This window comes from Pseudophryne corroboree, chromosome 5, assembly GCF_028390025.1.
Source record: "Pseudophryne corroboree isolate aPseCor3 chromosome 5, aPseCor3.hap2, whole genome shotgun sequence".
NCBI lineage: Eukaryota > Metazoa > Chordata > Amphibia > Anura > Myobatrachidae > Pseudophryne > Pseudophryne corroboree.
The window spans coordinates 777915621-777939989 of NC_086448.1; the positions used below are offsets into that span (position 1 = coordinate 777915621).

Sequence of the window (24369 nt, forward strand, 5' to 3'; positions counted from 1 at the left end):
TGATCACGGCAGCCGCCGCGAACGCGAACATAGCGGAGGGACTCCTGCAGCTGCGCCGGCGGGAGGAGTCTACAGTTTCTGCTAACAAGCAGAAATTGTGAAGCAGTCGCAATTTCTGCTGGTGAACGGGGGAAGGCGTCGGTCAGCATGCTGGGCGGCCTTGTCCCGCGATTTGCTATCCTTCCTGAATTAGGCCCATACTTCAGAGAATTTACAGTTAAACGGAAATGTTTTCCATGTAGTGCTCCTTTACAAGGCCAAGGATTTTATTTAGTTTTAGTAAAGGAATAAATTAACTTCCTAACTTTTTACATCTGCTTTTCAATTCTGCAAGATGACAACAATACAGTTTCTAAAGATACTAAAGTGCTAAAGTGAACTGGCTGAGCCTATCGCACCCAAGCCACCGACTCTTTTCCATGAAGCGGTCAGTACAGTCCCCATCATGGGTTGCTTACTCTAATTGTTATTAGCGAACAATGGCCCAAATGTATTAAGCCTTAAAAAGTGATAAGATGGAGAACAGCGACGGACTAGGGCCTTGATTCGGCCTTGGCATTTGTGAACGTGCGCGCACACGTCACAGGGGGCGCGCCGTATGATGTATGGGGGCGTGCCACGAGTCATGGGGGCGTGGACTTGTGGCACGCCCCCATTACCATGGCGACGGTTGCTGGGGGGGGGGGGGACGTGCCCTGAGTCCGGGGGCGTGGACTGGCAGCACGCCCCCATTTCCATGGAGACCATGGAACCAGAGAGCTGGAGGCTGCGCTGCGCGCGGCCTTCCTAGCTCTCTGAGCGACTGATTCGGTCCACCTGCCCATCTGGCATGTGCCAGAAGTACCAGATGGCCAGTCCGGCCATGGTGGAGAGTGATAAAGTATCAGCCAATCAGCTCCTAACTGCCATATAACAGGACGTGTTTGAAAAATGACAGTATCTGATTTGTTAGTACTTTATCTCTCTTTATCACTCTCCACTTTATCACTTTTTAAGGCTTAATACATTTGTGCATTTTAATATAGGGACAGTTGTCAATTACACAACATAATTGAAATAGCTGCTGACTTTTCGTGGGTGGCCAGACTGAAAGAGTTAACACAACATCTGCAGCTTCTGACCCCCAGAATGACCGTTTCCTGTCTCCTGCTCAGCGTAACGCATGGGTTAATCCAGCAGAGCTGACTATACAAGGCAGGCAGACAGCTCCCCCCTGACCGTACCACTGCACTCCGGAGAGGGGTGGTCACTACTTTATATCTTTACTATTTACATGAATCTCTTTCCCTGGCGGAATTGATGAGGTGATAACAGACAGTTCCCTTGTAGAGATTTCTCTATATAGAGCTGGGTCTCAAGGAGGGGAGGATTCTCTGGACAGTTACCCTCCCATGGCTCTGGCAGATGGTGAGGGCCTGTGTTCAGGCAGCAGAGCTCTCAGTCTGGCTGGAGGAGTGGGAGGTAAGCAGCCCTTCTGTGTGTCCTCTGAGTGTCACCAGCTTGTTACATTGTGTCTCATTGTATCAGGGGGCTCTGCTGCCACCCTGGATGTGTGCGTAAGCAGTGTGGCTGATACTGTGTATCACTGTGTACAGTACTGTAAGGGGGCAGCAGTGTAGCTGATACTGTGTATTACTGTGTACAGTGCTGTAAGGGGGCAGCAGTGTGACTGATACTGTGTATCACTGTGTACAGTACTGTAAGGGGGCAGCAGTGTGGCTGATGCTGTGTATCACTGTGTACAGTACTGTAAGGGGGCAGCAGTGTGACTGATACTGTGTATCACTGTGTACAGTACTGTAAGGGGGCAGCAGTGTGGCTGATGCTGTGTATCACTGTGTACAGTACTGTAAGGGGGCAGCAGTGTGACTGATACTGTGTATCACTGTGTACAGTACTGTAAGGGGGCAGCAGTGTGACTGATACTGTGTATCACTGTGTACAGTACTGTAAGGGGGCAGCAGTGTGACTGATACTGTGTATCACTGTGTACAGTACTGTAAGGGGGCAGCAGTGTGGCTGATGATGTGTATCACTGTGTACAGTACTGTAAGGGGGCAGCAGTGTGGCTGATGCTGTGTATTACTGTGTACAGTACTGTAAGGGAGCAGCAGTGTGGCTGATGCTGTGTATCACTGTGTACAGTACTGTAAGGGGGCAGCAGTGTGGCTGATGCTGTGTATCACTGTGTACAGTACTGTAAGGGGGCAGCAGTGTGACTGATACTGTGTATCACTGTGTACAGTACTGTAAGGGGGCAGCAGTGTGGCTGATGCTGTGTATCACTGTGTACAGTACTGTAAGGGGGCAGCAGTGTGACTGATACTGTGTATCACTGTGTACAGTACTGTAAGGGGGCAGCAGTGTGACTGATACTGTGTATCACTGTGTACAGTACTGTAAGGGGGCAGCAGTGTGACTGATAATGTGTATCACTGTGTACAGTACTGTAAGGGGGCAGCAGTGTGGCTGATGATGTGTATCACTGTGTATAGTACTGTAAGGGGGCAGCAGTGTAGCTGATACTGTGTATCACTGTGTACAGTACTGTAAGGGGGCAGCAGTGTGGCTGATAATGTGTATCACTGTGTACAGTACTGTAAGGGGCAGCAGTGTGACTGATGATGTGTATCACTGTGTACAGTACTGTAAGGGGGCAGCAGTATGGCTGATAATGTGTATCACTGTGTACAGTACTGTAAGGGGGCAGCAGTGTGACTGATGATGTGTATCACTGTGTACAGTACTGTAAGGGGGCAGCAGTGTAGCTGATACTGTGTATCACTGTGTACAGTACTGTAAGGGGGCAGCAGTGTGGCTGATGCTGTGTATCACTGTGTACAGTACTGTAAAGGGGAAGCAGTGTGGCTGATGCTGTGTATCACTGTGTACAGTACTGTAAGGGGGCAGCAGTGTGGCTGATGCTGTGTATCACTGTGTACAGTACTGTAAGGGGACAGCAGTGTGGCTGATAATGTGTATCACTGTGTACAGTACTGTAAGGGGGCAGCAGTGTGGCTGATACTGTGTATCACTGTGTACAGTACTGTAAGGGGGCAGCAGTGTAGCTGATACTGTGTATCACTGTGTATAGTACTGTAAGGGGGCAGCAGTGTGGCTGATACTGTGTATCACTGTGTACAGTACTGTAAGGGGGCAGCAGTGTGGCTGATACTGTGTATCACTGTGTACAGTACTGTAAGGGGGCAGCAGTGTGGCTGATAATGTGTATCACTGTGTACAGTACTGTAAGGGGGCAGCAGTGTGGCTGATAATGTGTATCACTGTGTACAGTACTGTAAGGGGGCAGGAGTGTGGCTGATAATGTGTATCACTGTGTACAGTACTGTAAGGGGACAGCAGTGTGGCTGATAATGTGTATCACTGTGTACAGTACTGTAAGGGGGCAGCAGTGTGGCTGATGCTGTGTATTACTGTGTACAGTACTGTAAGGGGGCAGCGACGTGCCTGATACTGTGTACAGTACTGTAAGGGGGCAGCAGTGTGGCTGATACTGTGTATCACTGTGTACAGTACTGTAAGTGGGCAGCAGTGTGGCTGATGCTGTGTATCACTGTGTATCACTGTGTACAGTACTGTAAGGGGGCAGCAGTGTGGCTGATGCTGTGTATCACTGTGTACAGTACTGTAAGGGGGTAGCAGTGTAGCTGATACTGTGTATCACTGTGTACAGTACTGTAAGGGGGCAGCAGTGTGGCTGATACTGTGTATCACTGTGTACAGTGCTGTAAGGGGGCAGCAGTATGGCTGATAATGTGTATCACTGTGTACAGTACTGTAAGGGGGCAGCAGTGTGGCTGATACTGTGTATCACTGTGTACAGTACTGTAAGGGGGCAGCAGTGTAGCTGATACTGTGTATCACTGTTTACAGTACTGTATGGGGGCAGCAGTGTAGCTGATACTGTGTATCACTGTTTACAGTACTTTAAAGGGACAGGAGTGTGGCTGATACTGTGTATCACTGTGTACAGTGCTGTAAGGGGGCAGCAGTGTGGCTGATAATATGTATCACTGTATACAGTACTGTAAGGGGGCAGCAGTGTGGCTTATACTGTGTACAGTACTGTAAGGGGGCAGCAGCGTGGCTGATACTGTGCATCACTGTGTACAGTACTTTAAAGGGGCAGCAGAGTGGCTGATACTGTGTATCACTGTGTACAGTACTGTAATTGGGCAGCAGTGTGGCTGATACTGTGCATCACTGTGTACAGTACTTTAAAGGGGCAGCAGAGTGGCTGATACTGTGTATCACTGTGTACAGTACTGTAATTGGGCAGCAGTGTGGCTGATACTGTGCATCACTGTGTACAGTACTTTAAAGGGGCAGCAGAGTGGCTGATACTGTGTATCACTGTGTACAGTACTGTAAGGGGGCAGCAGTGTGGCTGATGCAGTGTACAGTACTGTAAGGGTGCAGCAGTGTGGCTGATACTGTGTATCACTGTGTACAGTACTGTAATTGGGCAGCAGTGTGGCTGATACTGTGTACAGTACTGTAAGGGGCAGCAGTGTGGCTTATAATGTGTATCACTGTGTACAGTACTGTAAGGGGGCAGCAGTGTGGCTGATGCTGTGTACAGTACTGTAAGGGTGCAGCAGTGTGGCTGATACTGTGTATCACTGTGTACAGTACTGTAAGGGGGCAGTAGTGTGGCTGATACTGTGTACAGTGCTGTAAGAGGGCAGCAGTGTGGCTTATACTGTGTACAGTACTGTAAGGGGGCAGCAGTGTGGCTGAAACTGTGTATCACTGTTTACAGTACTGTAAGGGGGCAGCAGTGTGGCTGATGCTGTGTATCACTGTGTACAGTACTGTAAGGGGGCAGCAGTGTAGCTGATACTGTGTATCACTGTTTACAGTACTGTAAGGGGGCAGCAGTGTGGCTGATGCTGTGTATCACTGTGTACAGTACTGTAAGGGGACAGCAGTGTGGCTGATACTGTGTATCACTGTGTACAGTACTGTAAGGGGGCAGCAGTGTGACTGATACTGTGTATCACTGTGTACAGTACTGTAAGGGGGCAGCAGTGTGACTGATGATGTGTATCACTGTGTACAGTACTGTAAGGGGGAAGCAGTGTGACTGATGCTGTGTATCACTGTGTACAGTACTGTAAGGGGGCAGCAGTGTGGCTGATGCTGTGTATCAAAGTGTACAGTACTGTAAGGGGGCAGCAGTGTGGCTGATACTGTGTATCACTGTGTACAGTACTGTAAGGGGGCAGCAGTGTGGCTGATAATGTGTATCACTGTGTACAGTACTGTAAGGGAGCAGCAGTGTGGCTGTGTACAGTACTGTAAGGGGCAGCAGTGTGACTGATACTGTGTATCACTGTGTACAGTACTGTAAGGGGGAAGCAGTGTGGCTGATGCTGTGTATCACTGTGTACAGTACTGTAAAGGGGAAGCAATGTGGCTGATGCTGTGTATCAAAGTGTACAGTACTGTAAGGGGGCAGCAGTGTGGCTGATACTGTGTATCACTGTGTACAGTACTGTAAGGGGGCAGCAGTGTGGCTTATACTGTGTATTACTGTGTACAGTACTGTAAGGGGGCAGCGACGTGCCTGATACTGTGTACAGTACTGTAAGGGGGCAGCAGCGTAGATGATAATGTGTATCACTGTTTATAGTACTGTAAGTGGGCAGCAGTGTGGCTGATACTGTGTATCACTGTGTACAGTACTGTAAGTGGGCAGCAGTGTGGCTGATGCTGTGTATCACTGTGTATCACTGTGTACAGTACTGTAAGGGGGCAGCAGTGTGGCTGATGCTGTGTATCACTGTGTACAGTACTGTAAGGGGGTAGCAGTGTAGCTAATACTGTGTATCACTGTGTACAGTACTGTAAGGGGGCAGCAGTGTGGCTGATACTGTGTATCACTGTGTACAGTGCTGTAAGGGGGCAGCAGTATGGCTGATAATGTGTATCACTGTGTACAGTACTGTAAGGGGGCAGCAGTGTGGCTGATACTGTGTATCACTGTGTACAGTACTGTAAGGGGGCAGCAGTGTAGCTGATACTGTGTATCACTGTTTACAGTACTGTATGGGGGCAGCAGTGTAGCTGATACTGTGTATCACTGTTTACAGTACTTTAAAGGGACAGGAGTGTGGCTGATACTGTGTATCACTGTGTACAGTGCTGTAAGGGGGCAGCAGTGTGGCTGATAATATGTATCACTGTATACAGTACTGTAAGGGGGCAGCAGTGTGGCTTATACTGTGTACAGTACTGTAAGGGGGCAGCAGCGTGGCTGATACTGTGCATCACTGTGTACAGTACTTTAAAGGGGCAGCAGAGTGGCTGATACTGTGTATCACTGTGTACAGTACTGTAATTGGGCAGCAGTGTGGCTGATACTGTGCATCACTGTGTACAGTACTTTAAAGGGGCAGCAGAGTGGCTGATACTGTGTATCACTGTGTACAGTACTGTAAGGGGGCAGCAGTGTGGCTGATGCAGTGTACAGTACTGTAAGGGTGCAGCAGTGTGGCTGATACTGTGTATCACTGTGTACAGTACTGTAATTGGGCAGCAGTGTGGCTGATACTGTGTACAGTACTGTAAGGGGGCAGCAGTGTGGCTTATAATGTGTATCACTGTGTACAGTACTGTAAGGGGGCAGCAGTGTGGCTGATGCTGTGTACAGTACTGTAAGGGTGCAGCAGTGTGGCTGATACTGTGTATCACTGTGTACAGTACTGTAAGGGGGCAGTAGTGTGGCTGATACTGTGTACAGTGCTGTAAGAGGGCAGCAGTGTGGCTTATACTGTGTACAGTACTGTAAGGGGGCAGCAGTGTGGCTGAAACTGTGTATCACTGTTTACAGTACTGTAAGGGGGCAGCAGTGTGGCTGATGCTGTGTATCACTGTGTACAGTACTGTAAGGGGGCAGCAGTGTAGCTGATACTGTGTATCACTGTTTACAGTACTGTAAGGGGGCAGCAGTGTGGCTGATGCTGTGTATCACTGTGTACAGTACTGTAAGGGGACAGCAGTGTGGCTGATACTGTGTATCACTGTGTACAGTACTGTAAGGGGGCAGCAGTGTGACTGATACTGTGTATCACTGTGTACAGTACTGTAAGGGGGCAGCAGTGTGACTGATGATGTGTATCACTGTGTACAGTACTGTAAGGGGGAAGCAGTGTGACTGATGCTGTGTATCACTGTGTACAGTACTGTAAGGGGGCAGCAGTGTGGCTGATGCTGTGTATCAAAGTGTACAGTACTGTAAGGGGGCAGCAGTGTGGCTGATACTGTGTATCACTGTGTACAGTACTGTAAGGGGGCAGCAGTGTGGCTGATAATGTGTATCACTGTGTACAGTACTGTAAGGGAGCAGCAGTGTGGCTGTGTACAGTACTGTAAGGGGCAGCAGTGTGACTGATACTGTGTATCACTGTGTACAGTACTGTAAGGGGGAAGCAGTGTGGCTGATGCTGTGTATCACTGTGTACAGTACTGTAAAGGGGAAGCAGTGTGGCTGATGCTGTGTATCAAAGTGTACAGTACTGTAAGGGGGCAGCAGTGTGGCTGATACTGTGTATCACTGTGTACAGTACTGTAAGGGGGCAGCAGCGTGGCTTATACTGTGTATTACTGTGTACAGTACTGTAAGGGGGCAGCGACGTGCCTGATACTGTGTACAGTACTGTAAGGGGGCAGCAGCGTAGATGATAATGTGTATCACTGTTTACAGTACTGTAAGTGGGCAGCAGTGTGGCTGATACTGTGTATCACTGTGTACAGTACTGTAAGTGGGCAGCAGTGTGGCTGATGCTGTGTATCACTGTGTATCACTGTGTACAGTACTGTAAGGGGGCAGCAGTGTGGCTGATGCTGTGTATCACTGTGTACAGTACTGTAAGGGGGTAGCAGTGTAGCTGATACTGTGTATCACTGTGTACAGTACTGTAAGGGGGCAGCAGTGTGGCTGATACTGTGTATCACTGTGTACAGTGCTGTAAGGGGGCAGCAGTATGGCTGATAATGTGTATCACTGTGTACAGTACTGTAAGGGGGCAGCAGTGTGGCTGATACTGTGTATCACTGTGTACAGTACTGTAAGGGGGCAGCAGTGTAGCTGATACTGTGTATCACTGTTTACAGTACTGTATGGGGGCAGCAGTGTAGCTGATACTGTGTATCACTGTTTACAGTACTTTAAAGGGACAGGAGTGTGGCTGATACTGTGTATCACTGTGTACAGTGCTGTAAGGGGGCAGCAGTGTGGCTGATAATATGTATCACTGTATACAGTACTGTAAGGGGGCAGCAGTGTGGCTTATACTGTGTACAGTACTGTAAGGGGGCAGCAGCGTGGCTGATACTGTGCATCACTGTGTACAGTACTTTAAAGGGGCAGCAGAGTGGCTGATACTGTGTATCACTGTGTACAGTACTGTAATTGGGCAGCAGTGTGGCTGATACTGTGCATCACTGTGTACAGTACTTTAAAGGGGCAGCAGAGTGGCTGATACTGTGTATCACTGTGTACAGTACTGTAAGGGGGCAGCAGTGTGGCTGATGCAGTGTACAGTACTGTAAGGGTGCAGCAGTGTGGCTGATACTGTGTATCACTGTGTACAGTACTGTAATTGGGCAGCAGTGTGGCTGATACTGTGTACAGTACTGTAAGGGGGCAGCAGTGTGGCTTATAATGTGTATCACTGTGTACAGTACTGTAAGGGGGCAGCAGTGTGGCTGATGCTGTGTACAGTACTGTAAGGGTGCAGCAGTGTGGCTGATACTGTGTATCACTGTGTACAGTACTGTAAGGGGGCAGTAGTGTGGCTGATACTGTGTACAGTGCTGTAAGAGGGCAGCAGTGTGGCTTATACTGTGTACAGTACTGTAAGGGGGCAGCAGTGTGGCTGAAACTGTGTATCACTGTTTACAGTACTGTAAGGGGGCAGCAGTGTGGCTGATGCTGTGTATCACTGTGTACAGTACTGTAAGGGGGCAGCAGTGTAGCTGATACTGTGTATCACTGTTTACAGTACTGTAAGGGGGCAGCAGTGTGGCTGATGCTGTGTATCACTGTGTACAGTACTGTAAGGGGACAGCAGTGTGGCTGATACTGTGTATCACTGTGTACAGTACTGTAAGGGGGCAGCAGTGTGGCTGATAATGTGTATCACTGTGTACAGTACTGTAAGGGGGCAGCAGTGTGGCTGATAATGTGTATCACTGTGTACAGTACTGTAAGGGGGCAGCAGTGTGGCTGATGCTGTGTATCACTGTGTACAGTACTGTAAGGGGGTAGCAGTGTAGCTGATACTGTGTATCACTGTGTACAGTACTGTAAGGGGGCAGCAGTGTGGCTGATACTGTGTATCACTGTGTACAGTACTGTAAGGGGGCAGCAGTGTGGCTGATAATGTGTATCACTGTGTACAGTACTGTAAGGGGGCAGCAGTGTGGCTGATGCTGTGTATCACTGTGTACAGTACTGTAAGGGGGTAGCAGTGTAGCTGATACTGTGTATCACTGTGTACAGTACTGTAAGGGGGCAGCAGTGTGGCTGATACTGTGTATCACTGTGTACAGTGCTGTAAGGGGGCAGCAGTATGGCTGATAATGTGTATCACTGTGTACAGTACTGTAAGGGGGCAGCAGTGTGGCTGATACTGTGTATCACTGTGTACAGTACTGTAAGGGGGCAGCAGTGTAGCTGATACTGTGTATCACTGTTTACAGTACTGTATGGGGGCAGCAGTGTAGCTGATACTGTGTATCACTGTTTACAGTACTTTAAAGGGACAGGAGTGTGGCTGATACTGTGTATCACTGTGTACAGTGCTGTAAGGGGGCAGCAGTGTGGCTGATAATATGTATCACTGTATACAGTACTGTAAGGGGGCAGCAGTGTGGCTTATACTGTGTACAGTACTGTAAGGGGGCAGCAGCGTGGCTGATACTGTGCATCACTGTGTACAGTACTTTAAAGGGGCAGCAGAGTGGCTGATACTGTGTATCACTGTGTACAGTACTGTAATTGGGCAGCAGTGTGGCTGATACTGTGCATCACTGTGTACAGTACTTTAAAGGGGCAGCAGAGTGGCTGATACTGTGTATCACTGTGTACAGTACTGTAAGGGGGCAGCAGTGTGGCTGATGCAGTGTACAGTACTGTAAGGGTGCAGCAGTGTGGCTGATACTGTGTATCACTGTGTACAGTACTGTAATTGGGCAGCAGTGTGGCTGATACTGTGTACAGTACTGTAAGGGGCAGCAGTGTGGCTTATAATGTGTATCACTGTGTACAGTACTGTAAGGGGGCAGCAGTGTGGCTGATGCTGTGTACAGTACTGTAAGGGTGCAGCAGTGTGGCTGATACTGTGTATCACTGTGTACAGTACTGTAAGGGGGCAGTAGTGTGGCTGATACTGTGTACAGTGCTGTAAGAGGGCAGCAGTGTGGCTTATACTGTGTACAGTACTGTAAGGGGGCAGCAGTGTGGCTGAAACTGTGTATCACTGTTTACAGTACTGTAAGGGGGCAGCAGTGTGGCTGATGCTGTGTATCACTGTGTACAGTACTGTAAGGGGGCAGCAGTGTAGCTGATACTGTGTATCACTGTTTACAGTACTGTAAGGGGGCAGCAGTGTGGCTGATGCTGTGTATCACTGTGTACAGTACTGTAAGGGGACAGCAGTGTGGCTGATACTGTGTATCACTGTGTACAGTACTGTAAGGGGGCAGCAGTGTGACTGATACTGTGTATCACTGTGTACAGTACTGTAAGGGGGCAGCAGTGTGACTGATGATGTGTATCACTGTGTACAGTACTGTAAGGGGGAAGCAGTGTGACTGATGCTGTGTATCACTGTGTACAGTACTGTAAGGGGGCAGCAGTGTGGCTGATGCTGTGTATCAAAGTGTACAGTACTGTAAGGGGGCAGCAGTGTGGCTGATACTGTGTATCACTGTGTACAGTACTGTAAGGGGGCAGCAGTGTGGCTGATAATGTGTATCACTGTGTACAGTACTGTAAGGGAGCAGCAGTGTGGCTGTGTACAGTACTGTAAGGGGCAGCAGTGTGACTGATACTGTGTATCACTGTGTACAGTACTGTAAGGGGGAAGCAGTGTGGCTGATGCTGTGTATCACTGTGTACAGTACTGTAAAGGGGAAGCAATGTGGCTGATGCTGTGTATCAAAGTGTACAGTACTGTAAGGGGGCAGCAGTGTGGCTGATACTGTGTATCACTGTGTACAGTACTGTAAGGGGGCAGCAGTGTGGCTTATACTGTGTATTACTGTGTACAGTACTGTAAGGGGGCAGCGACGTGCCTGATACTGTGTACAGTACTGTAAGGGGGCAGCAGCGTAGATGATAATGTGTATCACTGTTTATAGTACTGTAAGTGGGCAGCAGTGTGGCTGATACTGTGTATCACTGTGTACAGTACTGTAAGTGGGCAGCAGTGTGGCTGATGCTGTGTATCACTGTGTATCACTGTGTACAGTACTGTAAGGGGGCAGCAGTGTGGCTGATGCTGTGTATCACTGTGTACAGTACTGTAAGGGGGTAGCAGTGTAGCTAATACTGTGTATCACTGTGTACAGTACTGTAAGGGGGCAGCAGTGTGGCTGATACTGTGTATCACTGTGTACAGTGCTGTAAGGGGGCAGCAGTATGGCTGATAATGTGTATCACTGTGTACAGTACTGTAAGGGGGCAGCAGTGTGGCTGATACTGTGTATCACTGTGTACAGTACTGTAAGGGGGCAGCAGTGTAGCTGATACTGTGTATCACTGTTTACAGTACTGTATGGGGGCAGCAGTGTAGCTGATACTGTGTATCACTGTTTACAGTACTTTAAAGGGACAGGAGTGTGGCTGATACTGTGTATCACTGTGTACAGTGCTGTAAGGGGGCAGCAGTGTGGCTGATAATATGTATCACTGTATACAGTACTGTAAGGGGGCAGCAGTGTGGCTTATACTGTGTACAGTACTGTAAGGGGGCAGCAGCGTGGCTGATACTGTGCATCACTGTGTACAGTACTTTAAAGGGGCAGCAGAGTGGCTGATACTGTGTATCACTGTGTACAGTACTGTAATTGGGCAGCAGTGTGGCTGATACTGTGCATCACTGTGTACAGTACTTTAAAGGGGCAGCAGAGTGGCTGATACTGTGTATCACTGTGTACAGTACTGTAAGGGGGCAGCAGTGTGGCTGATGCAGTGTACAGTACTGTAAGGGTGCAGCAGTGTGGCTGATACTGTGTATCACTGTGTACAGTACTGTAATTGGGCAGCAGTGTGGCTGATACTGTGTACAGTACTGTAAGGGGGCAGCAGTGTGGCTTATAATGTGTATCACTGTGTACAGTACTGTAAGGGGGCAGCAGTGTGGCTGATGCTGTGTACAGTACTGTAAGGGTGCAGCAGTGTGGCTGATACTGTGTATCACTGTGTACAGTACTGTAAGGGGGCAGTAGTGTGGCTGATACTGTGTACAGTGCTGTAAGAGGGCAGCAGTGTGGCTTATACTGTGTACAGTACTGTAAGGGGGCAGCAGTGTGGCTGAAACTGTGTATCACTGTTTACAGTACTGTAAGGGGGCAGCAGTGTGGCTGATGCTGTGTATCACTGTGTACAGTACTGTAAGGGGGCAGCAGTGTAGCTGATACTGTGTATCACTGTTTACAGTACTGTAAGGGGGCAGCAGTGTGGCTGATGCTGTGTATCACTGTGTACAGTACTGTAAGGGGACAGCAGTGTGGCTGATACTGTGTATCACTGTGTACAGTACTGTAAGGGGGCAGCAGTGTGACTGATACTGTGTATCACTGTGTACAGTACTGTAAGGGGGCAGCAGTGTGACTGATGATGTGTATCACTGTGTACAGTACTGTAAGGGGGAAGCAGTGTGACTGATGCTGTGTATCACTGTGTACAGTACTGTAAGGGGGCAGCAGTGTGGCTGATGCTGTGTATCAAAGTGTACAGTACTGTAAGGGGGCAGCAGTGTGGCTGATACTGTGTATCACTGTGTACAGTACTGTAAGGGGGCAGCAGTGTGGCTGATAATGTGTATCACTGTGTACAGTACTGTAAGGGAGCAGCAGTGTGGCTGTGTACAGTACTGTAAGGGGCAGCAGTGTGACTGATACTGTGTATCACTGTGTACAGTACTGTAAGGGGGAAGCAGTGTGGCTGATGCTGTGTATCACTGTGTACAGTACTGTAAAGGGGAAGCAGTGTGGCTGATGCTGTGTATCAAAGTGTACAGTACTGTAAGGGGGCAGCAGTGTGGCTGATACTGTGTATCACTGTGTACAGTACTGTAAGGGGGCAGCAGCGTGGCTTATACTGTGTATTACTGTGTACAGTACTGTAAGGGGGCAGCGACGTGCCTGATACTGTGTACAGTACTGTAAGGGGGCAGCAGCGTAGATGATAATGTGTATCACTGTTTACAGTACTGTAAGTGGGCAGCAGTGTGGCTGATACTGTGTATCACTGTGTACAGTACTGTAAGTGGGCAGCAGTGTGGCTGATGCTGTGTATCACTGTGTATCACTGTGTACAGTACTGTAAGGGGGCAGCAGTGTGGCTGATGCTGTGTATCACTGTGTACAGTACTGTAAGGGGGTAGCAGTGTAGCTGATACTGTGTATCACTGTGTACAGTACTGTAAGGGGGCAGCAGTGTGGCTGATACTGTGTATCACTGTGTACAGTGCTGTAAGGGGGCAGCAGTATGGCTGATAATGTGTATCACTGTGTACAGTACTGTAAGGGGGCAGCAGTGTGGCTGATACTGTGTATCACTGTGTACAGTACTGTAAGGGGGCAGCAGTGTAGCTGATACTGTGTATCACTGTTTACAGTACTGTATGGGGGCAGCAGTGTAGCTGATACTGTGTATCACTGTTTACAGTACTTTAAAGGGACAGGAGTGTGGCTGATACTGTGTATCACTGTGTACAGTGCTGTAAGGGGGCAGCAGTGTGGCTGATAATATGTATCACTGTATACAGTACTGTAAGGGGGCAGCAGTGTGGCTTATACTGTGTACAGTACTGTAAGGGGGCAGCAGCGTGGCTGATACTGTGCATCACTGTGTACAGTACTTTAAAGGGGCAGCAGAGTGGCTGATACTGTGTATCACTGTGTACAGTACTGTAATTGGGCAGCAGTGTGGCTGATACTGTGCATCACTGTGTACAGTACTTTAAAGGGGCAGCAGAGTGGCTGATACTGTGTATCACTGTGTACAGTACTGTAAGGGGGCAGCAGTGTGGCTGATGCAGTGTACAGTACTGTAAGGGTGCAGCAGTGTGGCTGATACTGTGTATCACTGTGTACAGTACTGTAATTGGGCAGCAGTGTGGCTGATACTGTGTACAGTACTGTAAGGGGGCAGCAGTGTGGCTTATAATGTGTATCACTGTGTACAGTACTGTAAGGGGGCAGCAGTGTGGCTGATGCTGTGTACAGTACTGTAAGGGTGCAGCAGTGTGGCTGATACTGTGTATCACTGTGTACAGTACTGTAAGGGGGCAGTAGTGTGGCTGATACTGTGTACAGTGCTGTAAGAGGGCAGCAGTGTGGCTTATACTGTGTACAGTACTGTAAGGGGGCAGCAGTGTGGCTGAAACTGTGTATCACTGTTTACAGTACTGTAAGGGGGCAGCAGTGTGGCTGATGCTGTGTATCACTGTGTACAGTACTGTAAGGGGGCAGCAGTGTAGCTGATACTGTGTATCACTGTTTACAGTACTGTAAGGGGGCAGCAGTGTGGCTGATGCTGTGTATCACTGTGTACAGTACTGTAAGGGGACAGCAGTGTGGCTGATACTGTGTATCACTGTGTACAGTACTGTAAGGGGGCAGCAGTGTGGCTGATACTGTGTTTCACTGTTTACAGTACTTTAAAGGGACAGGAGTGTGGCTGATACTGTGTATCACTGTGTACAGTGCTGTAAGGGGACAGCAGTGTGGCTGATAATGTGTATCACTGTGTACAGTACTGTAAGGGAGCAGCAGTGTGGCTGATGCTGTGTATCACTGTGTACAGTACTGTAAGGGTGCAGCAATGTAGCTGATACTGTGTATCACTGTTTACAGTACTGTAAGGGGGCAGCAGTGTAGCTGATACTGTGTATCACTGTTTACAGTACTTGAAAGGGACAGGAGTGTGGCTGATACTGTGTATCACTGTGTACAGTACTGTAAGGGTGCAGCAGTGTGGCTGATGCTGTGTATCACTGTGTACAGTACTGTAATGGGGCAGCAGCGTGGGTGATACTGTGTACAGTACTGTAAGGGTGCAGCAGTGTGGCTGATACTGTGTATCACTGTGTACAGTACTGTAATGGGGCAGCAGCGTGGCTGATACTGTGTATCACTGTGTATAGTACTGTAAAGGGGCAGCAGCTTGGCTGATACTGTGTATAGTACTGTAAGGGGGCAGCAGTGTGGCTGATAATGTGTATCACTGTGTACAGTACTGTAAGGGGGCAGCAGTGTGGCTGATGCTGTGTATCACTGTGTACAGTACTGTAAGGGGACAGCAGTGTGGCTGATACTGTGTATCACTGTGTACAGTACTGTAAGGGGACAGCAGTGTGACATACTGTACTGTATGTCATTGTGTACAGGGCTGTAAGGATTTGTGATCTGGGAGGACGTAGGTGGAAGATGGATGAACTGAATACAGTGTGTCCGGTCACATGGTCGACAATAACCATTCAATATCACAATGTTGACACTAGAATGTCGACATGGATCAACATGTCTGCAAGCACCATGTTGATATGCTCAGATTGTTACATTCATGATGTCAACACAGGAATGTGAACAGGCACATCTTCAGAATGTCAACACGTTCACAATATCAACATCTTAAATGTCAACATTCTCAGAATGCAAACAGTTACGGTTTGGCGCCACCAGGTGGTCTGGTTGTTGGCGGAGTATAGTATTAGGCTGCATTGGGGGGTTTAGGGGGTTGGATTAGGTTTATGGGGAAAATATTTATTGGAATGCCGCTGATTCGCCAATCTGCGCCAGAATTGCTGCTCACATGACCGCAAAATGACACTGGGGGTGTAGCTTCTGCTGATACCAGGTAAGTTTTGACATGTCGTCCGTTTAGATGTTGACGTGAGAAGTGACGACCTAACATGCCACACCTGAATACAGTGCCGATACCTAAACATTCCGCACCTGCTGTATGCTTGCTGCATGTTATGTTCTTGAATAAGTTACCGGCATTGACTGAGGTTAATGTCCGTAGGCTAGAGTTGCACTTAATTTGATTTTTATAGGCTTGAGAATTCTCCAAACCCGACTTAATTAATTATGTACAAGATGACAAGTATGATGCATGTGGTTTTTTCTTAATTGCATTGCGAGATTACTAGGATTGTTATTTATTTATAAAGCAGCGACCTCTTCTGCAGTAAATAACACATTCACACAAACAAGGGAACAAGAAACAGGCGACAGAGCGATGAGAAACAAGAGGAGAGGCAGGGTGGGAATATGTTGGGGAGGTGACGGGCAAATAACGTTCTCATTTACAATTCCCAAATAAAGCAATGTCGGGATAGTGCAGGAAAGGTGCGGCTTGGCATATTCCCCTGGATGAGAAGACTGTATTCACCTGGCACCGAATATAGATTGTCAGCCTGTTTGTAGCATATTCATAAGTACTTGTGGTCTGATTGAGTTGGAAGTGAGCCCAAATGCAGGTGGAGCCAGTGCCGGACTGGTCCGCAGGGGCGATTGGGATTGAAATGACGCCAGTCAGAATACCGACTGTGGCATTCCGCTACTGATAATCCCGACAGGGGCAAGGTAAGTATACATACCTTCCTCTAATGGCTCCCTAAACCTCTCCCCCTCCCACAGCCTAACCTTCCCGGGGCAGTGCTTAAACCCCCCCCCACCACCCCTTCCTGACAGCCTAAACGTGAACCCACCGCCACCCCCTGCAGCCTAAACCTAACCCGCCCCCCGTGCGGATTACCTGTTGTGCGGCCTGGCACACGCTCGTTCGGGATTCCAGCTGTTGGGATTTGTCCCTATTCGGGATTCTGGTGTCAGCATTCCAAGTGGGGGTCAGGATTCTGGTGTTGGTATTTTGATTGCCTTGATCCTGTCTGGATACTCACAGGGGGCACAGCGGGGGGATAGTCCTGGTGGGCCCCCACCACCTGCGGGCTGCACCCCTTCCTCTAATGGTTCCAGACAGTGCACTCAAATTATACATTGTCACCCTATTAGAGGGTCCAATACATGGGGGTAAATGTAATAGGTTGCCGGTGGTATGGGACTATTTTTATAGCTGCAATCATTTTACAAGGCAAAACCAAGTGTGACTTACAGTCAGGCCCTCGGTGAGTATTCCAGTAAATTATTGACCTACAATACAAACTGTTATGTGAGGGATGAAATCTATTTATTGTGCAGAGGTTGATGCATTAGCACAGGGGAACGCTGGGATTACTGGAGAAAGATTCTTATCAGACAGTTATGGGAAGAATAGATGGTATTCAGTGACGGCTCCAGAGGTCACTGTTACTGAACAGTAAATATCCCCTGTCAGGCTTGGACTGGCCCACAGGGGTACAGGGGAAACCACCGGTGGGCCCACCTCCTGCTCTAAGGATCAGGTTCCAGACTGTGCACCTGAATGATACATGATACATATGTTACCTTATACTGTACTATGGTGTATTTCTACAGTGCATTGCTGTTATTAATCTGGTACATTATCATGCACGCAGCAGGTGAATTTACTGTATATATTTATGAAGGGGTCCAGACATTGCACTCTATAAATGGTTAGTCAAACCAATGAGGTGGCAGGCCACCCCCCCTCTGTGGACTGGCCACACCCCTAAACATATGTTATGTCCACAGACCTGCTTTCTTAAACCATAAAACCAAAAACATTTGCAAACTGCGCAGTGCAATAGCGCCCACTCAGTAGTTAAATACGTATGGGGGGGTGGGGGAGGGGGGTTAGCACTAATTCTCTTTTGGCACAGTGCATCAAAATCCCTAGTTACAGCACTGGGAATACATCACTTGTATCCAGATAGCTGCATGAGGTTTTCTATCTAGTTTTAGGCATATATCTGTTTATACTGAATGTTAGTTATTGATATAATTAACCTTTAGTCTATATTATACCTCCCAACTTTTAATTCTTCGAAAGTGGGACACACGTGCGGCGAAGCCGTGCTCGCTCATGAAAGGGGGTGTGGCCTAAGAAAAGGAGGTGTGGCTTCACGGAGGACCCGCGGTCGCGAGCCACGCCCCGTTTTCGGCACTGAGGGGGGCATGCCAAGCGCTCTGTGAGCCGCTGGCATGCTCCCTCTCCCTCCAGTGAATAGACGCTGTGCGCATGCGCACAGCGTCTATTCACCGCTGCTCTTCTAAGCAGGGCAGCGAGAGGCAGAGCCTCCCAACTGCCCCCACCGCGGGACACTGCGGCCCACGGGTGGGACAGCGGGACAGTCCCCAAAAAACGGGACTGTCCTGCGAATATCGGGACAGTTGGGAGGTATGCTTTATAGAAGGCTAGCACTGGTGCGTGTTGGAGCTTTTATAGCTATTGGTTTTGCACATTTGAGTGTGGAGTTTAGGCGCTGCCTCATTATTTTTTTCAGAGTAATAGCATACAGAAGTGATTTCCCGTGCTCATATGCTCATGCAAGGTGTTTTTATAGGGAAAAAATGTATGTATTGGTTAGACACCTATTTGGACTACTCTGGAAGGGTGACATGCAGCACGTCAACATACTTAGTATGCAGACAGTGACCATATTGACATTCATCATGTCTACATGGATGACAATCCCATAGATTGTAAGCTTGCGAGCAGGGTCCTCCTACCACTATGTCTGTCTGTTTTTGCCCAGTTTTGTTCTATTACTGTTGTTCTAATTGTAAAGCGCAAAGGATTATGCTGCGCTATATAAGAAACTGTTAATAAATAAATAAATGTCCCCCTAATGTCCCTGGTGGCCCAGCGGTCATTTACCTGATCCCGGTGGCAGCAGAATGTCCAGAGTTGTCTTCTGGTCATGTGATGAGGAGTACTGACACAGATGGCTGATGAACGGCATCAGTGAGTATTTTCCAATTAACCCTATTCCCTAACCCTTACCCTAGTGCCTGACCCTAACCCTCCGCCCTAGTGCCTGACCCTAACCCTCCGCCCTAGTGCCAGACCCTAACCCTCCGCCCTAGTGCCAGACCCTAACCCTCCGCCCTAGTGCCAGACCCTAACCCTCCGCCCTAGTGCCTGACCCTAACCCTCCGCCCTAGTGCCTGACCCTAACCCTCCGCCCTAGTGCCTGACCCTAACCCTCCGCCCTAGTGCCTGACCCTAACCCTCCGCCCTAGTGCCTGACCCTAACCCTCCGCCCTAGTGCCTGGCGCTAACCCTCCGCCTTAGTGCCTGGTGCTAATCCTCCGCCCTAGTGCCTGACCTTAACCCTCCGCCCTAGTGCCTGACGCTAACCCTCCGCCCTAGTGCCTGACGCTAACCCTCCGCCCTAGTGCCTGACCTTAACCCTCCGCCCTAGTGCCTGACCTTAACCTGCCACCCTAGTGCCTGACCTTAACCCTCCCCATAGTGCCTGACCTTAACCCTCCCCCCTAGTGCCTGACCTTAACCCTCCCCCCTAGTGCCTGACCTTAACCCTCCGCCCTAGTGCCTGACCCTAACCCTCCGCCCTAGTGCCTGACCCTCCGCCCTAGTGCCTGACCCTAACCCTCCGCCCTAGTGCCTGACCCTAACCCTCCGCCCTAGTGCCTGACCCTAACCCTCCGCCCTAGTGCCTGACGCTAACCCTCCGCCCTAGTGCCTGGCGCTAACCCTCCGCCTTAGTGCCTGGTGCTAATCCTCCGCCCTAGTGCCTGACCTTAACCCTCCGCCCTAGTGACTGACGCTAACCCTCCACCCTAGTGCCTGACGCTAACCCTCCGCCCTAGTGCCTGACCTTAACCCTCCGCCCTAGTGCCTGACCTTAACCCTCCGCCCTAGTGCCTGACCTTAACCCGCCACCCTAGTGCCTGACCTTAACCCTCCCCATAGTGCCTGACCTTAACCCTCCCCCCTAGTGCCTGACCTTAACCCTCCCCCCTAGTGCCTGACCTTAACCCTCCGCCCTAGTGCCTGACCCTAACCCTCCGCCCTAGTGCCTGACCCTAACCCTCCGCCCTAGTGCCTGACCCTAACCCTCCGCCCTAGTGCCTGACCCTAACCCTCCGCCTTAGTGCCTGACCCTAACCCTCCGCCCTAGTGCCTGACCCTAACCCTCCGCCCTAGTGCCTGACCTTAACCCTCCGCCTTAGTGCCTGACCCTAACCCTTCGCCCTAGTGCCTGACCTTAACCCTCCGCCCTAGTGCCTGACCTTAACCCTCCGCCCTAGTGCCTGACCCTAACCCTCCGCCCTAGTGCCTGAGCCTACCACCCCCTAGTGCCTAACCCTATCACTCCCTCCCCCTAGTGCATAACCCTACCACTCTCCCCCTTAGTGCCTAACTCCAACACCCCCCTCCTCCTCGTGCCTAACCCTGCTACCCCCCCCCCCCAGTGCCTAACCCTACCACTCCTCCTAGTGCCTAATCCTACCACTCCCCCCCCAGTGCCTGACCCTACCACTTCTCCTAGTGCCTAACCCTACCACTCTTCCCCTTAGTGCCTAACCCCAACACCCCCCTCCCCCTAGTGCCTAATCCTACCACTCCTCCTAGTGCCTAACTCTACCACTCCCCACCTCCTCCTAGTGCCTAACCCTACCACTCCCACCCAGTGCCTAACACTACCACTCCTCCTAGTGCCTAACCCTACCACTCCCCCCCTCCCCCTAGTGCCTAACCCTACCACTCCTCCTAGTGCCTAACTCTACCACTCCCCCCCTCCTCCTAGTGCCTAACCCTACCACTCCCACCCAGTGCCTAACCCTACCACTCCTCCTAGTGCCTAACCCTACCACTCCCCCCCTCCCCCTACTGCCTAACCCTACCACTCCTCCTAGTGCCTAACTCTACCACTCCCCCCCTCCTCCTAGTGCCTAACCCTACCACTCCCACCCAGTGCCTAACCCTACCACTCCTCCTAGTGCCTAACCCTACCACTCCCCCCCCTCCCCCTAGTGCCTTACCCTACCACTCCTCCTAGTGCCTAACTCTACCACTCCCCCCCCTCCTCCTAGTGCCTATCCCTACCACTCCCACCCAGTGCCTAACCCTACCACTCCTCTTAGTGCCCAGCCCTATTCTTTTCTAATGTTTACACCTAATGGCCGGCATTCTGAGAATGTCAGCAGTATGACCGGATACCCTCTGGAACATTCTATTTAGCAAACACACAAGAATACTCCAAAAAAGCTCCCCAAAAATGTCTGTGTGGATAAAGCTTCAATGGAGACTGTAGCAAAAAATATACTGTAAGCCCAAATAACAGACTTAAAATTATAAATGGCTGTTATTTAATTTCACCAAAGGGCAAGAAGATAGTTGTCGAGTTGAGCTAGGATTATATACTCCGCACACTGCTTACACTGCTGGTGTCAGATTTGATAAAAACCAGCAACAGACTTGTGTAAAAGTCTGTCTCAGATTCTGATTTAGATACTTTTTTTTTGTTGTTTTTCCATTTGGGTTGTTCAATAGTGAACAGCTTGAAAAATGTATTAACCCTATCTTCTTGTGCACTGCCAGCACTCGTAGCATGAGAGTGTTATCTGTGATGGTAGGGAAGACTACTTACTGTTCAATGTGTACAGTAAATGTGGAATTGAATTGGATAAGAGTCTTGGCCAGTGTAATCAGAAACTGCGTTTACTAAACTACTCTACGGCCGAGCCTAATGCTAAACACTGGTCATCAATTGGTGGTTGGGCCTCAAATGGATGAAAGTTGGTCTACCGAGAGTGGACTAGCCATTTTTAAGAAGAGTATCCTACACTTTTGTGTGAATGTTAATACTGCGTGTCGGAAGACTGGATTATTATTGTTATAAAATATTTTCAGAAACACAAAACATACCGGTAATTAACTCTTATTAGGTGTAGGGTTGGGCTGCAAATCAGAATATTAGTTAAAATATTTTATAGCGGTTGCTGAGCTAGATAATACATTTGTGAAACACTACAGTGATTTTCTGTGAACAAATGTGAGTAAAAATTCTTGTTTATTCTAGATATGACAACTGACCTACGAAAAAGGAAAAAAGACACAGAGTTGGACAATGCCACCCACCAGGAAACTGTGGACAAAGAGAAAAGCAAGAAAGAAAAGCATCCATCGGTCTGGTATAAATGGCTTAAGAGGGCAATGATTGTGGCGTTGCTCCTGGTCATGCTGATTGGAGTAAGGATATACAGAGATCATGAACTGGTAAAAAGTCAGGAGGCAGCTCTGCGGGTGCTAGGTACTGAAGGTCTCTTTCTTTTCTCTTCTCTGGATGTTGACAAAGACATGTCCATAAGCCCTGAAGAGTTTAAGCCTATCGCTGAAAAACTCACCGGGATTACCCCAGCATCCGACTATGAAGAGGTGGAGGACCTGGATCCCAATGGTGAAACTCTGTCAATAGCTGCTCGTTTCCAGCCTCTGGTCATGGAAACTATGACCAAGAGCAAAGATGGGTTTTTAGGAATTGCCAACAGTGCATTATCAGGATTGAGAAACTGGACTGTGCCGGTGACACCGAACACCGTGTTTTTTGCCAAGCAATTCAAGGCTTTCCTCCCACCAAGAAACAAAGTTGATCTGGGAGATCCTTGGTGGATTATTCCAAGTGAGTTAAATATCTTCACCGGCTATTTACCAAACAACAGATATTATCCTCCTCCTTACAAAGGAAAAGAAATTATTATCCATAAACTTTTGTCAATGTTTCATCCTCGTCCATTTATAAAAACCAGGTTTGCAGCACAGGGTTCGGTGGCCTGTATCCGAGCCATCAGTGACTTCTACTATGATGTTGTGTTCAGGATCCATGCTGAGTTCCAGCTTAACGAACCTCCCAATTTCCCCTTCTGGTTTTCTCCTGGTCAGTTCACTGGTCATATAGTCATCTCAAAAGATGCTTCTCATGTGCGATACTTCAAGCTGTATGTCCCTAATAACCGGACTCTGAATGTTGACATGGAATGGTTGTATGGAGCAAGTGAGAGCAGTAATATGGAGGTCGACATTGGCTATCTGCCTCAGATGGAATTGGAATCATTGGGGCCGTCCATCCCCTCTTTGATTTACGATGAGAATGGAGACCTCATCGATAGCCAAAATACTGGAGGAGAACCCGTAGAATTTGTATTTGAAGATATAAACTGGCAGGATGAGATAAGTTGGGATGAAGCTGCCAAGAAACTAGAGGTCATTATGTACCCATTTAAGAAGGTGTCATATCTTCCTTTCACGGAAGCTTTTGACAGGGCATTTGCTGAAAATAAACTTGTGCACTCTGTCTTACTGTGGGGTGCCTTGGACGATCAGTCCTGCTGAGGTTCGGGGCGAACTCTCCGAGAAACCGTCTTGGAGAGTTTGCCCGTTCTTGCTTTGCTCAACCAGAGCTTCATCAGCAGTTGGTCGTTGGTGAAAGAACTGGAAGACCTGCAAAACAACAGAGAAAATGAATCATATGCAACTTTTGCTTCTCTCCACCTGGAGAAATATAACTTCCCGGTGGAGATGATGATCTGTCTCGCGAATGGAACTGTAGTCCATCATATTAATGCTAATTACTTTCTAGATATCACTTCTGTCAAGCCAGAGGAAGTGGATTCCAGCGTGTTTAGCTTTTCTGATGGTCTGGAGGATATATCTAGTTCCACGTATATAAAATTTCTGAGAGAAGGGTTGGAGAAAGCAAAGCCGTTAATGAATTCCTAGTTGTACATTACAAATACAGACCCTCCAACATGACCATCCCCACTAGGTACAAAATGCTCTGTTTCTGGACTTCCCTCTTAATTTATGATTTCCATCACCTGTGTTGAACTAGTTAAATGATAAGAAAGCTGTTTCTTCACAGGTGATGGCAATAATAAATTAAGAGGGAAGTCCAGAAACAGAGCATTTTGTACCTAGTGGGGCGGGTCATGTTGGAGGGTATGCAAATATCTATGTTTTAAGTGCATTGTCCATACTTTAAAACTCCAGTCCTCAATTACCACCAACAGGTCATGTTGTGTGGATGTCTTTTAATCATGCACAGGTGGGTTAATCTGTGTTGCTGGGTCAGTCATTATCTCACCTGCTCCCATGGACAAAACATGACCTGTTGGGAAAGCTTGAGGATTGATGTTGAGAACCACTGCTATAAGTGATGCCTGGCTGGAAACAGACTC

The 24369-nt window shown here is 48.7% G+C and overlaps 1 protein-coding gene across 1 annotated transcript; it reads left to right on the forward strand.

Moving 5' to 3' along the window:
• The first annotated feature begins 1225 nt into the window (after positions 1-1225).
• SELENON (selenoprotein N) lies at positions 1226-23974 on the forward strand. Its single transcript, XM_063924328.1, has 2 exons — positions 1226-1461; positions 22215-23974. The coding sequence occupies exons 1-2, from the start codon at positions 1392-1394 to the stop codon at positions 23909-23911; spliced, it is 1767 nt and encodes a 588-aa protein (XP_063780398.1). The 5' UTR covers positions 1226-1391; the 3' UTR covers positions 23912-23974.
• The last annotated feature ends 395 nt before the right edge of the window (positions 23975-24369 follow it).